The 17,332-nt window shown below is 46.6% G+C and overlaps 1 protein-coding gene across 1 annotated transcript; it reads left to right on the forward strand.

The window, feature by feature from the left end:
• Positions 1–16,729: 16,729 nt before the first annotated feature.
• Positions 16,730–17,332, forward strand: LOC121405335. The gene has a single exon (XM_041595999.1). It carries the CDS (start codon positions 16,730–16,732, stop codon positions 17,330–17,332), a length of 603 nt encoding a protein of 200 aa, XP_041451933.1.

Genomic DNA, 17,332 nt, shown 5'->3' on the forward strand with positions numbered 1-17,332 from the left:
ACGGATCCTCCACATCTATGCTGACGGCAGCGTCAGCGGGTTCCAGTGAAGGCACCGAAGCTCCAGCGCCAGGGTCATCATTTACTTACCGCCTGACATCGCAGTCAGACACAGGAACTGGAGAGGCGGCTGTTGAGGAGGCGGAAGTGGAAGCCACAGTCGGTGCCCCATCACATCCAAGTTCGACAGCACCAAAGTCAATTAAAGACGGAGAACGAATTGGAGGTGGAGGAGATCCAGGAACTGAAAGGAAAATACCATTATTACCAGTGGGCAGACTGTTGTTACCTTTCCTTCTCTTAGGCGACTCAGACAAAATTTTAAGATTTTTGAAATGAGACTCCATAGAAAGAAACTTATCCTGTAACAGTCGGAATCCAGAGTTGACGACCGCGAATTCATTATGAGTTTGTCTCATGAAAACTCGCATGTCGCTTTCAATCTGCCTGCAGTCCCAGCAAGTCCAGTTGAGGCCACAGCGAGACCACGCGTCCACCAATTTGGCCGAGGTCAGCGCATACCGTATGAGCCTTGTTGTCACAGCCAGCAGTAGGTGAAAATTTGCTTTACGGCTACCGAGCGGCACTTTTTGGCACAGCAGGTACTCATTATAAGAGTGTTGACCGAAAGAAAAAGAAAAATAGTTGGGGAAAAGGTAGCAATCAAGTCGGTGTTTAAGGTTGTAACGAACCATGGATCCCACGCAGCCAACGCTACTCCCAGGTGAAGCGATCAACACCCAGCAAAAATGCAAACTCAGCACACGCCAAAAGACAGGAGACTAGCACAAGGGGCTTACGCAATAAATACCTAAAATAATATTAAATAAATATTCCTAACAATATATATTCCCGAAGTGCCAACGAAATTCCTTTCCCACGGTACCGGTGCACACCGATCACCTTACCTGGGACATTGGACACTTGTTGGCAGGCGATTGCTTAGGTATCCCTCGATTACCGGGCAGACCCCCCACACGCGCGAGCCAGTCAGCAGTCTCCGACTTTCCTTACCGGGAATATTGGACACTGACTGCAGAGCTAATGATTAGGTAACCTTCTGTTACCGATCAGCCCGTCTGCACGCGCAGACTATAATTCTGCAATATATATTTATGTAAGAACCCTTCCCACATTCTGGAGTAGAAATAAGATATCTGTAAGACATTCATGGGAAAATGGAAGGCCGACCGATCTATAAAAGGCACTGCCTTGCATGAAGAAGGGGGCAGTCCACCAGCCATCGTCGGAGGCAGTCCACCAGCCATCGGGGGCGGCAGTCGAATCAAACTACCATACGCGTCGTAGCCCAATTAAAACATAGCATAACCGGGTAGAATAATCATACGGAAGAATACGGAAGAATAAAGAAAACCATTAAAATTAAAAGAACTAAAAAGATTTGTGATTTCTATTTCAATTTCTGGCAAAGTTCCTGGTTTTCCCGATAAGGTCCTCGTGAATTAGAAATAACTTGTAATTCAGGACCCTGGACAGGCTGATGCATACCTCAGCCTGAAATAGGACATTACAAGTGGCGCCCGAGCAGGGACTTTAAAGGATTTTTCGTGGAAACTTCAAGAAAACCGAAATCAGGGACTTCGTGGATTAAAGACCCACTGCCATCAAAAAGCAAATTGAATCAATAACAAGTCCGCGCACTTACATAATCCGGGCGCGAAAACAAACGCGAAAGTATACGCAGTGCCGATCCTGAAAGTGCCGTTCAACAATGACTCAGTGTCCAAAAATCAACAGAAATCAACATGGAACATCACGACGATGAACAACCAGAGGAGGCATACCCTGCGGGACACTTTTCCAATCCAGGGGTCAGCACCGGCTGGATCCACAAACTCCGTCGGGACGAACTAGAAATCCTCGCCGAAGAATTCGGATTCGGCAGCGAAGGAACGGTCGATGAACGCCGAAAGAAATTTGCCGCTCTAGTCGCCGGGCCACTCGCGCAAGATGCCTGGGTCCGCCTAGGAGAGTTCGAGAGGCAGTATGCCAAGCCAGCCTCACGCTCTCGTTCCAAGTCACCACTGCCCACTACTCCTGGACCATCCGACACTCGCCAAATGGATCCTAAGACCGGACTACGAGTCCCCGCAGCCACCGAATACCGCACTCCTGCCGCCCCGTTTCCAAGGCCCCTAGCTACAGAGACCCACCCAGCACCCGGACCGAGGGTCTTGCCAACGATCGACCGACCCATGGAAGGGCACCACTACAACCACGCTGCACCAATGGCGGAACGCATCCGAAAGTGGGGAATCCAGTTTGACGGCCAAGATGACCCTCTATCATTCATCGAACTGCTCGAAGAACGCGCGCTCTCGTATGGGATGGACACAAACCATCTGCCGCGGGCCATGGCCGAACTTCTCACAGACCGTGCCAGTCGTTGGTTCCGCACCAGCCGCCTACAAAGTTCCTCATGGGAAAATTTCCGCCAGGAATTTTTAACGTTCTTCTTGCCACCACGGTATTTTGAACCATTGGAAGACCAGATCCGATCCTGCAAGCAAGTGGCGGGGGAAATGTTCAAAGATTTCCTCATCGAGATCCGTCTACTCATGCACCACGCCAGGAACGACGCAGCCAAGGAACTGAACAGGATCTACGACAACGCGCTGCCAGCAAATCAGATGTACGTGCGCCGACACGAACTACAAAGCTACAAAGCGACCACTTTCGCACCCCCGCGGAACACGCCAAGATACCCAAGGCCAGCTACAGAGCAGAGGAGCAGTGACTCGCAGCGGACGCCATTTCGGAGACCACATAGGGAGTCGAAAGACACACCTGGGAGACCGCCAGCTCAACAAAACAGTACGACGAATCCCGTTATAGCACCCCCATCGCCAACCCACGCACCGCCTGTCGCCGGTGTGGTGAAGCCGGGCATGCGGCATACGACTGCCATAGTCTCTCGATCCTATTCTGCTGGGAATGTGGCAAGCGCGGCACACGGACCGTCGATTGCTGCCGCCAGAATACGTCGGGAAACGACATGCGTCCCCAACTGACACGGGATCAGCCGGGAACGACGCCTCCTCCGCGAGTAAATAACTCTCTACACGTAAGCAACGGCCGGATAGTGGCGATGGTAAGCATAGGAGGATACGCAACGGAAGCCACAATCAACACCGGGGCATCCAGAAGCTTTATCAGCGCAAACCTCGCCCGACAACTAGACAACAAAACCAACCTGCAAGATGCATGCGTCCGCATACGCATGGCCAATGCGGCGATCAGAGAGATCTCACAAGTTCTACTGGCGCACATCAAGCTGATCAACGAGAGGTTCAAATCCCGCTCCTGGTCCTGCCAAACATGTTGGGACAAGTCATTGTCGGCATGGACTTCCTAGGTGCCACCGAAACGACGATCCAATGCGGCTCCACGCTGCTACAGCTACGAGACCATCGCCCCATGCCCACTGAACCCGTGCTTACTACCATCCACGTACAAAACGCCGAACCCCGATACCAGAAACCCCAACAAATCGCAACGAACCTACGTCCACGACCTACCACAACGCACACGGCACCTAATAACGCTACGGAGCACTTGACACCCAAACCAATCGCAGCGAATACGAAGCAACGGCACACTACGGAGAACACGAATCCAAGGTCAACACCAGCAAACCGCAATCAAGCAATCGGGAAAACGAGTCCCACGGTCACTACGGAACAACCGCGTCCTAGGCCAACCACAGGGGACACACACCCCAAACAAACCACGAGGATCTCACACACGAGACAAACACACTTGAACCCGGCACTCGACACAGGAAGGCCAGATCGAAGACAAGCAACAGAGCAAGTAGGCACAGAATCCGCAACGGAAGAATTGAACACACGGACACCCTCAAAGCCGACCACCAGCATCGAACAAGGACAACGGCAGCCACCATCCGACAGCCCAGCAACACGGGAAACAGCCACGGTAACCCCACGCTGGTCGGGCCCATAATTGAACTGATATCCACAGAGCCCCTCAATGCGGGCCCGGAAACCAGGACGATACCCCCACGATGCACCCACTGCCGCCCTGTCGTACCCACGGCCGACGCCACCCCGATCCTCGCCAACACACTGGAGTACCTTCCGCGTACCGACATGATTCTTAGCGCCATGCAACGAGCCATGCCTAGAGCAATGTCCGAGATCTTCGTCGCCCACACAAGTCGTTGCTGCGATACCAGAGGCGTCATCGCGACTCACCTGTTCACGTACCAGTCTGGCTGTAGTATAACACGAGTACTACACCCGGCATACCAAAACATCATACCCATGGTCGACACCACCCCCATCGTCACCCACATAAGCGACTACCAACGGAGGAATGAAACGCCCAGCGCCTTCGACACTACCCTCTTACCCAAAGACCCCAGCCAGCCATTTGACTCCGAAGCCGCCGATACAACCGAACATGAGCCCGAACCAGTCCCGGAGCCGTGGCCGCCGGACTTGGCCCCGCAGACCCAAGCATCCGTCGCCCAAACAAGCCATTGGTCCAACAAAAGAGACATCGCCGAGACCAGCCAGTTCATGCACCAGTCTGGAGATAATACCACCCAAGTGTTCCGCCAGAGCTACAAAACTACTCTACCCACGTCCAACGCCTCCCCGATCATCGCCCACATAAGCGATTACCACCGGAGCATCGATCCGTCAAGCACATTTGATAAACCCATCCTTCCGAAAAACCCGAATCAAACCTTTGACCCCGGAGCCACCGCACCCACCGAAACCACCGAAGACGACCCAGAACTACCGACGGATCCTTGGCCACCCGACATAGCACCGCAGATTCGAGAATGCCTGGACAAATAACTACCAAAGAAAACTGCCGAGAAAACCATCGTCATAGGGGATAATCGACCCACCAAGCACCATCTACAAAGCACCCAGAACAGCAGAAAGGCCACGATCACAGCAGCAGTAGAAAATATAACGTTACCGACGCCACGCTAAAGTGACGAGATTAACAGCGACGAATCCGGAGACTCGGCACAAGCCAAAGGACAGGATAACCCGGAAAAAGGCGAACCTCAGCACCCGCCAAGCGACGCCACAAATCTCTCCATCACCCACCCGGAAGAAAGGGGGGGGGGGGTGTAACGAACCATGGATCCCATGGTTCGTCACAAGCAGATGACGCAGCCAACGCTACTCCCAGGTGAAGCGATCAACATCCAGCAAAAATGCAAACTCAGCATAGCCAAAAGACAGGAGACCAGCACAAGGGGCTTACGCAATAAATACCTAAAATAATATTAAATAAATATTCCTAAGAATATATATTCCCGAAGTGCCAACGAAATTCCTCTCCCGCGGTACCGGTGCACACCGATCACCTTACCTGGGACATGGACACTTGTTGGGAGGCGACTGGCGCGAGCCAGTCAGCAGTCTCCGACTTTCCTTACCGGGAATATTGGACACTGACTGCAGGGCTAATGATTAGGTATATTTATGTAAGAACCCTTCCCACATTTTGGAGTAGAAATAAGATATCTGTAAGACATTCATGGGAAAATGGAAGGCCGCCCGATCTATAAAAGGCACTGCCTTGCATGAAGAAGGGGGCAGTCCACCAGCCATCGTAGGGCAGCAGTCAGTCAAACCACCATACGCGTCGTAGCACAATTAAAACATAACATAACCGGGTAGAATAATCATACGGAAGATTACGGAAGAATAAAGAAACACATTAAAATTAAAAGAACCAAAAAGTGTTGTGATTTCGCTAACAATTCTTTTTCAGTTGCTGGAAAAGTCCCCGTTTTCCCGATAAAGTCCTCGTGAATTATAAATAACTTGTAATTCAGGACCCTGGACAGACTGATGCATACCTCAGCCTGAAATAGGACATTACAATGTAAAGCTGGCTCACACGCTTGAACACTCAGATAACCGCACAAACAAAAACAAAGATCGCAAAAACAACCGCAAGCGTTCTAGGGCGGCCGCTCGAAGCGGAGTTAGCAATCAAAGCTTAAGCACAGAGAAACGAGATAAACACAGAGAGACGAGATAAATATAGAGCTTTAGGCAGGCACGGTGAGGCGACGAACAGAGAGCGTCAGTGCAAGAATGTATGAAGAAACGGTAAGAACGGTGATAGAACGGAGTAAAGAGCGGCTCAGAGAGAGTGCATCGAGCAAACGTCGACAACAACAAAGCTGTGAATACGGATGCACGGAACAAAAGAAAAAGAGCGATTGACTTTAAATATGAAATTAAAACACAGAAATACGCTAACTAAACGAGCACAGGTAGTGGACAGATTGCACGGTCGGTTTACAACACAGGGTACACTAATAAAACACAAGTATATTCAATTAAGCGTCGAAAATAAAACTTTGTTGGAGGAGCGAAGTAGAACACGACCATCTGCCACGATTGATATCGATTGGATGTAATTCGCCTAAATTCGGGGGAATTTTAAATCACGTGGAAGTAAGCGCATGTTTTATTTCTGGCAGATTGTGAAGAAGTGTAGATCAGGTGTGTCTTATTTATGCGCTCTCTCAGAAACGACCAAACATCCTCGTCCGTTTTTACCTATTCAACTGCTAGACCGTACCGTATATGGATTGTTAGATTCAGGAGCCTCTATCAGTTGTATTGGAGGTGGTTTAGCGAATGAATTGGTATGTGGAAACATACCGTACAAACGCATTATAGAGAAGGCTAACACCGCTGATGGAACTGCTCAACGTAAAGTAGGAAAAATGAGGTTAGACATGGTTTACGAAGACGAGAAAAAGTCGCTAGAGTTGTATTTAATTCCCTCTCTAAAATATTACCTTTACCTCGGAATTGATTTCTGGACTTTGTTTGATTTATTGCCTAGTAGGTTGCGTGTGTCTGAGATATAGGCTCGCTAGAAAAGGATAGCGAGGAGCAACATTCGTTGACCAAGATCCAAAAGGACCGTTGGGCCAATGTTATCCACTGTTATCCCTCGTTTGCTCTAAATGGCTTGGGTAAAACCAACCTAATCACACACGTCATCGATGTCGGCAAGGCAAAGCCAATAAAACAAAGGCATTTTCCTGTGTCGCCAGCTGTCGAAAAAGTACATGGCTTTTTCCGAAATAGATAGGATATTGCAGTTAGGAGTAATTGAGGAATCAGGTTGTCCTTGGTCCTCACCAATAGTAATGGTTACCAAGCCCGGAAAAGTCCGAATTTGTTTAGACTGTCGGAAGGTAAACAGCTTCACTGAAAAGGACGCGTATCCTTTGCCTCACATTAGCGGTATACTCAGCAGGTTGCCGAAAGCAGAGTACATCAAAAGTCTGGATCTAAAAGATGCTTACTGGCAAGTACCATTAGAGACCAAGTACCGTGATAAGACGGCCTTTAAGGTTCCTGGTAGGCCTCTTTATCAGTTCAAGGTAATGCCATTTGGATTGTGTAACGCTACCAGTACTATGTCTCGATTAGTTCCAGCGCGGTTGCGAAACGAGGTATTCGTTTATTTAGACGATGTAATGGTCGTTTCCTCTCATTTTGAAAAGCATCTAGAAGTACTGTTGGAAATAGCCAAGCATCTAAAGCAGGCAGGATTGACGATCAATATTGGCAAAAGTCATTTCTGTATGCGTCGAGTGCGTTATCTAGGACATATCATAGGAGATGGAGGTATCCGGACAGATCCCGAGAAAATAAAACCTATAACCAGCTTTCCTTTACCAAAAAATCTGAAGGGATTAAGAAGTTTTATGGGTCTGTGCGGGTGGTATCGTAAATTTGTACCTAATTTCGCTTCACTCTCTTCTCCACTGACTGACGTCATGACCACCAAACGTAAGTTTGTCCTGACGGATGAAGCATTGAAAGCGTTCGATGCGCTTAAGAAATGAGACCCCAGTACTGAAAAGTCCAGACTTTTCACGTCCTTTCTACATCCATTGCCAGCAAAACGGGAACGGGAGTAGTGCTAGTACAGTTGTCCGAAGAGGGAGACGAATGTCCAATTGCCTTCGTTTCGAAGAATCTAAACAAGGCTCAACGTAACTACACGGTGACAGAGCAGGAATGTTTAGCGGCTATAGTATCGTTGTAGAACTTCAGAGCCTACGTAAAAGGTCACGATTTCACAATCATAACCGATCACGCGTCTTTAAAATGGCTTATGTTCAATACAGACCTAAATTCTCGTTTAGCTCGGTGGGCCCTTGCTTTGCAACGGTATCGATTCAAGATCGAACATCGCAAAGATACGCAGAACGTAGTCCCCGATGTATTGTCGCAACGAAGACGAAGTAGCCGCCTTGGATTTGCCAGATGGATCTTTAGTCGATTTGACTTCTAGACACTTCCTGTCGTCCGAATATAAGGATTTAGTATTGAGTGTCAAGGCTAACCAGGACAAGCTGCCTGATTTAAGAACGGTCAATGGGTTAGTGTACCGCATGCTGAACATCTGACAGGAGAACAAGTCCACGACAAGTATGCTTGGAAACTGTGGTTACCAAAAGTAATGGTTCCTGAAGTGTTAGCACGTTCTCATGACAGTCCATTAGCATCTTTCTGCCAGGTCTAGTAGCCGACGTAAAAGCATACATCAATGCTTGTCTCGTTTGTAAGAAGACTAAAGCACCGAATAGTGTTCTCCGACCTCCTTTAGACAAAGCGCCCGAGAGTCAGCGTTTCTTCCAAAGACTGTTTGTGGATTTTCTTGGGCCATATCCCAGGTCCAGAGGCGGGAACATCGGCATCTTTATCGTACTGGACCACTTCTCGAAATACGTTTTCCTGAAGCCAGTCAAGAAAATAAACGCCGACGTGGTAATTAGATATCTCGAAGAGGAGTTGTTTATGACCTTCGGGGTTCCTGAAACAATCGTATCCGACAACGGGTCACAGTTTCGCTCCGAAGCGTTCCGTAAACTCCTAAGTCGTTTTGAAATAACTCACACGCTGACAGCCGTGCATTCTCCTCAAGCAAATGCTTCTGAGCGAGTGAACCGGTATGTGATTAGTGGGATTAGAGCGTACTTGCGAACCGATCAGAAAGATTGGGATGAGTACCTGAGTCGCATTACGTGTGCTCTGAGATCCGCGTCTCATGCCAGTATAGGTACTACCCCATACTACATGGCGTTTGGTCAGCATATGATTACGGCCGGATCGATATATTCACTGCTCAGGAAACTGAATATGCTAGATGACCGTTCCTTAGCGTTCAATCGACATGACTCGTTTGAAATCATACGCAAGGGGGCTTGTTTGCAAATGCAGAAGATGCATGATCAGAACGAGAAACGGTACAATCTGAGCTCCAGGCAAGTAGAGTTCTCCGAAGGCCAGGAATTATTAGAGTGCCTTGATGTAGCGAGCAAAAAGACACACACCCTGTATACCCTTCCCTTTCCAGAGATAACGTTTAATTTTCAGCACACGTCGGGAGATCGATATTTCGCCGTGGGAGAAAATGTATTGTGCGTGAGTAAATATCAAACTGTATGTGTGTAGTGTGGTACGCGAACAAACCCTTGCTCTGCATCAGGACTATTCCGTCTTGTTCGATGGTCTGTCGTGGCCTAAGCCTCAGCGCTTAACTTTAAACCGATTTTTCCATGTATAACTAGAAAAGCCCTCTGCGTTTAGTAATCGACCGTACTTGGAGAATAAGATTCTTTGATTTTCTAGTACGAGTTAACTCTCGAGAATCAGGTCTGAACCTGAATTAAAACTAAATAAGACTTTTGTTTCGAATAATGCTGCAAGAAAGATTTTTTTTGGAAAAAATAGAATTAATTGTTTTGACCTATCGACAAAGTATTATATCGCACTTACCGTATAATCATTTTCCTTTATATTATCATTGAATATTTGAACTTATTATAGTTTATAAATCTCGCAAATTATGTATTTTTGAAGTAAATAAGCTGCTCCTTCTATTATCGCCATATTTGGTTCACTTTTGTATATTAAGGAATTGCTATGAAGAATAGATAAAGCAACTCAATGAACTCGATGCAAGCCTACGCATTTTAGTAGAGGTCCAACAAGGGCTCATCAGAAGCGCGATGCTTTTGAGAAAATGACCTAAGGTAGGGTGGGTTAGTCACCACATAACAGCTGTGGACATAAGCCCGATGTCACTCCGTCTCTCCTTTTCTCTTACCTCTACTCTATTCTCTTATTCTCTCTTGTCTATACCTATCTCTCTCTCTCCTCTCTCCCGCCTGCTTCTTCTTCCTTCTCATCACTTCTACCGTTCTAGCAATAAGTCGCAGCACGCTTAATTTCTGGAATTATTATCGATAATTGTAGCAGCGAAAAAAGGCAGATTCGAGGTAGCAATAAGTCCACCCCAAAGCCGACGAGCTAGAGCCGGATAATTATTAGCGTGCCCAGCTTTCTCGAATTACGATGTCCGCGTCTAACATTTTTGTTTCGTTGCACGTTATAAGCTGGAGATGATATACGCTTGTAATCGGTTCGTAGTTGAAAAGAGACTTACCCTATGTATTTTGGGCAGCATAATGCTAGCGCCAGTGCTGGAGAGTCGCGTGGATCGTGGGCGCTGGAGGTGGGCCGGGTCGACGTCGAGAAGAGTGTGCGTGTTGCACATTGTCCATGTGAAGCAGCGTGTGGTGTTTCCGGTTACACACCTTACACCGATGACCGCTTCGGCAATCCTGACCGGAGTGCTGGTGAGCCAGGCAATTGGTGCAGTAGCTGAAGTGGAGGACAGCTTGGAGCGTCCTTTCGGAATCCAGGCGGAGAAAGCGGCAGCACTTCCGTAGAGGATGGATTTCAGAGAAGACTCGGCATTGGTAGGACTTAGTACCTCGGGAACGTCTGCTCTCTACGGTGCTGTCGAAACGGGATCGAGAAGCTATGTCTGGATGTAGAAGGCTAGGGGGAAATAAAAAAGTCGAAGAAGCATTAGAAGTGAGCTTGGAACGGATGACGGGCACGTTTGGGACATTGGAAGCTACTCTGGGAATTTGACTTGAAAAGGATGCAACTTGATGGCTCGCCGTATTGGACACGGGACCAGTGAGCACCCAACCAAAAATGGTTTCTTGCCCGAGGCGAGAGCCACATATATTGGTTTGTAAGCCGCCTAACATTACGGATGGAAGAATATCGGCTCCAATCAGGACATCGATTGGTGTGTTCTCGAAAAACGTCGGATCCGCCAAGGGAAGGCTTGGCAAGTCTTTCAATGAACTTCGCGGGATAGGATGCAACGGAAGATTCTTTGCCAATTCCGAGATAACATAAGCTTTGGCATTTAATTGTAAGCCCGGCTTAGTCGGAGAGCGAATGGAAAACTGACAGAGCTTCTTGGATTGAGTGTTGAAAAGACGTTCCGTATTAAACGTTGCTTCGGAGCCCGAGTCGATCAGGGCAGGTACTTGCCGGCTTACGTTTGGCCAAGCTGTGGAATTGAGTATGGATATGGAATTGGACTCTCTGGAAACTGGATTGATACGATGGAGAAGCGTGTGGTGCCGGCCTCCACAAGTGATGCAATTGTGGGTGCTTTGGCATTCTCGAAGTTGATGGCCTTTTGCGAAGCAGTTTAAACAAAGCTTCTTTTGCTTAATGAAGCTGGAACGAGCATCAACGGTCATGTGCAGAAAGTGAGGACATAGTCGGATAGGGTGATTATCTTTGGAACAGAGATCGCATGTGCTCTTGCTTGGATTAACGTCGTTATGGAACGAGTGAGACGTCCTTGGAACAGGATTTCCTTGGGAACGGAACGGATTGCACTGGCTTCTGGTGGGTTGCGGATTCTGATTACCTTTGTACGGTGGTGGATTCAGATCGCCTTTGGAAATGGATGGGTCGCACTCCATGGCCTCTAGCGTCAAGTACCGCTGAGTTAGTAAGGAGTCGATTTCCGTCCATGGAGACACCTCCTTCTTGTCAGTGACTGACGCTTCCCACAAAGCCCGGGTAGATTTAGGCAATTTGGAGGCACAGATAGTCACGAGGAGACTATCCCAATTGTCGGTGCAGACCTTGGCGGGAGCAATGGCGGTGAGGACCCCTTGTATCGTGCTTTGCAGCTCTTTCAAAGCCCGACTGGTTTCGGACTCGACGCGAGGCAAAAAGAGTAAGATATTTATCTGGTTGGTTATCAGGAGCCGATTATTTTCATAACGGTTTCGGAGGGTTGGTGAGCGGGGACTTTTCGACTATGGACTTAGGATCGCCACTTGTCTTAGCGGTGAGATGGTAAACCGAATTGGTCCTTGCAGCAGGGCTACTACTGGCTTGTCTTGGAGTGGGTGGCTTGATGTTTTCAGCCGACATAGTTCTGGAGATAGAAGAGATGCGTAGTCGACTTGTCGAAGTCACAGGCAATGACTTTTGCTGCCCTTGTGTCCTGTTGGCATACTACGTACTCACACACGCAGGATTTGGATGCGAAGTCGGATGCGGAATCCGCGGATTGTCGAAAGAAAAAACTTAGGCTGTGCTGGGCACTGGGTGAATGGAAGAAAAAAGGCCTCGCGCGTTGCTGGACACCAATTTTTATTACCGACTCGGATTATTTGTGGTCGCTCTTGATCGAGGTTCCCAAGCAATGAGTGGATCAAACTGATACACGCCGAGGAGAGGAACGTTCACACTGGCTGTGGCAATATTTAAAAAATATTGTTAGTGCGGCGCTCCTCCGTTTACCTTTTGACGGACTTGTGCAGTGGGTAAATTTTCTTTTTTATCTAGTGCGGATGGATTGCAGACGGAATTTCTCTATTTCTTGCTCTCTTATTATGCCGTGGAGATAGTAGAGCCGATAGGATGCACGAGCACGAGGCTTGGAGCCAAGAAATTAACTGCTACTGGTGTGGTGGAGACTATCGGAACGAGTATGAAATAGAAACAATGATTCCTTACCCAGTCGTTTTTTCATCGATGCGGAACAGACGTAGGACTTTGTATTTTTTGACAGTTCGCGGCTTGTATTTATTTATTGTCTTGTATATGGTGTTCGATTAGTAATTTTAAGTGTTCGGGCACTTTTATATCTTGTATTGGCATTCGTGACAGCTTAGTCGGTGATACCGATAGTTTTTAAATTTGTCACCTCTAGTTTCTCTTTGTCCCACGGATACACAATTTGAAGATTTTCACGGGAAAATGCGAACTAGCTGCGGAAATGCGCTGTGCCTGGGTTGAGTATAATTTATTGCGTATTTGGAGATAATATTCTTTAGTGTGGCGACTAATGAGGACTAGTGAGGAGTATTTAAAAATTTTGCAAGCCCATCTTCCCAATTTTCTTGACAAATGTGCCTATTCCGAAGCAGAAATTACTTTTCAACAAGATGGGGATCCGAAGCACACAGCGAAAATTGTTCGGGAATGGCTATGGAATCAAAGCTTTAAGTTGATGGAGTGGCCAGCTCAAAGTCCCGACCTCAATCCGATTGAAAACCTATGGTCAATCGTGAAACGACGGCTTGGGCAGTACGAATCAGCCCGAATCTAACTTGGGCGACCTCTGGGGCCGTGTACAGATGGAATGGAATCGTATTCCGAAAGACATCATTGAGAACTTGGTAGAGAGTATGCCAAAGCGTATTAATAATGTCATTTCTAATAAGGGTCTATGGACAAAATATTAAGTTTAAGTGATTTTCTTAGATTTTTGTAAAAAGTTCAAAACTGAGTACATGCGAGTTGTTTTGGTTTTCTATTTTTCTCTCAATGAAAGCTTCCCATCTGTTTTTGTTGTTATTACCTATTTTCTAAGAATAAAGTAATTGATATATAAAAAATATTTGGTTTGCTTTGCTGTATGCGTTTAGCTGTAATGGGCGACGAAAGTCGGTGATACTGAGTATGTACTCATTCAGACCTCAACCCAATTTACTATGCCAATTGTATTTTTATTGGGGTGGGTCGTGTATTTTGGAATGTGTATGTAGGTATGTTCGTCTATTTTTTACGGAAGCCGCTGTAATGGGCTGGAATGTATGTACATATGCTCGGAATGCAATTGTAGTTAGTGAGGCTGGATTATGGTGATTTATTTTGTTAATTCACAGTGGAGAAATCGGATGCACAGACAAATGAAATTAGAGAAATACCGTAGCACTGGTAGTTGGAGTCGAAGTAGCGAGAAAAGCCGGAATCGCCGATAATATGGCGTTGGCGAAAAGGAACACGACACAGAAACTGTATAGCACTGGATGAACATATATGTATATAAGAATATACATATATACATGTATCGCCGAACTCGGACTTCGCGGGGAATAAAACAAAACGCACTAGGAATCGATTTGGGAACACGCAATCGTACTTATCTTCGGAATGTAATCCACCGATGCTTGCTGATTGGACTCCTCCTTATAGGGAAGGCGAAGATCCGGCTCGAAAGACCAATGATTGTAGGAGGGTGGATGTTGGAGGTTCCCAAAGACCGTATTCCCAAATAAAAGTAGTCGGGGGCGTCAATTACATGTTTGCGTATATTTGCGGGTAATTGATACAGCTGGGGGATGATGGGCGCTTGTAATCGGTTCGTAGTTGAAGAGAGACTCCCCCTATGTATTTTGGGCAGCATAATGCTAGCGCCAGTGCTGGAGAGTCGCGTGGATCGTGACTGAGCAGCGCGAGAGCAAAGGGCACGAGAGAGAGAGCGAGCTAACAGTCCGCCGTTAGCAACACTGTCAACCGACTGTTAACGCTGCTATGTTAACAGCGCTGCTGGCCTGAACAGTAATGAATTTAGAATATAATCGTTAAAATTGAATTCGATCGAGCGCACCGAGAACTTCTTTCGTCCCGCATTTTTAATAAAACTTTGGGCCACCCAAGTATTTCGGTCTTTCGCATTTAGAAAAACTATTCTAAATTGTCACCCGCAATTCCAGAAGAAGAAACGGCTACCGCAATTTCTGATCTAGCACGAACAGTGGCCAAAATCAATGAGCCACCGTTTCCATAATTATTTGCATTAATTAATGTATCATAGACTTCCATCTGTTTTGGGTTCAACAGAGATATATTCGTTTTAACTGATTGATCTAATTCATATCGATCATATTCACGTTCACTTCCAATTCTCTATTAAATGTGGCATTCATTGCTCGATCTGGTGCTGGCATTCCTAACCTGACTAACAAACTACGGCACATAGGGATAGGGTAACACAAATCGTCGATGAAGAGCAAAGCCTGGTTATGCATCTCTCCATTCGCCTCAAGGTCAGAATTTCTTAAACAGACACGAATTCGATGTAAAATGTCTTCTGACATATTATCTTTGTATATATTTTCCACAGGTCACGTGGATTAGATGGGAAGCATGTTGGAATGTTGATTGGAAATAATGTGCGGATTTAATCTGGAGATGAAGAAATAATTGCATCAGCGATTGTCGTGTCCCAATGAGTATCGTTTTCAAGCTATTTAAGCTCTTGACATGATGCACGATATGTTGGGTACACTATACCATTAACAGTTCGTAGTGAACTAAATTAAGTTAAATGTTAAATGAACTTAAATGAAGCAACAATTGCAAATAGAAACATTCATTATTCTTTGGATGAACCGTGTAAATACGACCAAGAGCATCATTAGAACGCATATCGGGATGATCAGGAACCGCTTCGCCTTGACTCCGACGCAGAAATTTCTTCGATGACACGTTCCAAGTGTAATATTGGGGCATCTCCGAGTAAAGCAACGTTCGTTCGAACGGATCGTTTTGGCAAGTTATAAAGAAACTGGTTAATGTTGTCTGTCGTTACACCATAGAATAATAGTAAATAAGTAGAAAGCAATGAAGTTATGTATGGAATGTAATGTAGTTCGTAAGGTTACGGCATGAAGTCCCGCCACTGTAAATCCAAGCAACATGCAACTACACGCCCGCAGCATAGCCGACAAGCGATGCGTGGGAATAAAGCACTCGTAAATTGAACTTCGTTTCGCACGGTTTATACTTCGATCGCCCTTTATCGCCGCCCACAGCTCTGGTCTGTACTGCTAATTCCCGCGTCTCAAGCCTAAGTAAAGGCATCAAACAAACAACAAAAATAGTTTCGAATTTTCTACATGGCGCCCGAGCAGGGACTTTGGGATTAGTTTTCGTTTTTAAATTAATCATCAATTGAAACATCGTTCGCCACTTCGTTTTTGGGTCGAACGCTGTTCTAATTTAGGTATTTGTGTGCGCTTTGACATCTAATTTTCTAGCTGGTGTCGCCGAGCTTGTCGTATGCGCGAGAGAACTGATCATCCGCTCTTATATTGCGCCACTCAATTAAACATCGTTCGCCACTTAGTTTTCGGGTCGAACGCTGTTCTAATTTGGGAGTCGAGTGCGTTGCGCGCATTAGAATTGCGTTTGCTTATTGGTTCGAACTTGGTTCGAGCTCAGTGTGTCGAGCCAAACTTGGTGTTGGTTGCGTACGCTTAGCTTAGCGTTGCGCGCATTGGAACTCCAGACGTCCGTTTCGTAGGGGATCGAACGTGGGTCGAGTTTGGTTCGCCGTGACAGAGCTCGGTTGCGTTTGTTGCGTTTTTGTCTGTTCTAACTGTTGCAGTCGTTGTCGCATCGAACCTAATACGTTTATACGTGGGTACTTGAATACTTTTGCCGTACTGTCAAACATTGTTCTCATTGAACGCAGTGCATATCCTCAGGTTATCGTCGCCTTCGCTTAGCAAGTTTGAAGTTTAGAAGTTAGAAACAGCCAACGTTGGTAATTAAATCAACATGTCTAAAGATCATGATGAAGAGAAGGCAACTGGGAGCGGAATGTGTGGAAGCACGAAGCTCACAAAATTGTATGTGAGGTTGGAGAAGATAAGCGAAGATATAAATCGAATGAGGATAGCATTTGAGGAGGGTTCAATTTCGCTGGATCCATTACAAATCCAATGTCGTTTGGAAGTATTGAACTCCTATATTGAAAAAGCAATGGCCCTGCAGTCCGAGATCGATGTACTAGACCCAGATAATTCAGATAGGGCGGCGTTGGAAGAAACGTGTGTGATCACAAAGGCTCTGTACATGTCGGCAGCGACCAACAGATCCCCTCAACCATACATGAATTCAGCACCCACACACCACCACTCCAATTTTCCAAAATTGAAGTTGCCGAAGTTCAGCGGCAAGCATGCGGATTACAAACAGTTTATTAGTCTGTTTGAAAGTTTGGTAGATTCCGACCCGTCGTTGTCCAATATAGAGAAGTTCAACCATCTCATATCGTGCTTGTCCGATGAAGCCTTGGGAACCGTTAAGGCGTTCCAAATGTCCAAAGGCGTTAGAAAGTTTGAAGAGGGTGTACGACAACAAGTGCTTAATATTCTTTGA

This window comes from Drosophila obscura, unplaced genomic scaffold (genome assembly GCF_018151105.1).
Source record: "Drosophila obscura isolate BZ-5 IFL unplaced genomic scaffold, ASM1815110v1 contig_9, whole genome shotgun sequence".
Taxonomy (NCBI): Eukaryota; Metazoa; Arthropoda; class Insecta; order Diptera; family Drosophilidae; genus Drosophila; species Drosophila obscura.

Coding starts and splice junctions, on each gene's coding strand:
- LOC121405335 (XM_041595999.1), top strand. CDS start 16,730: ATGTCTAAAGATCATGATGAAGAGAAGGCAACTGGGAGCGGAATGTGT.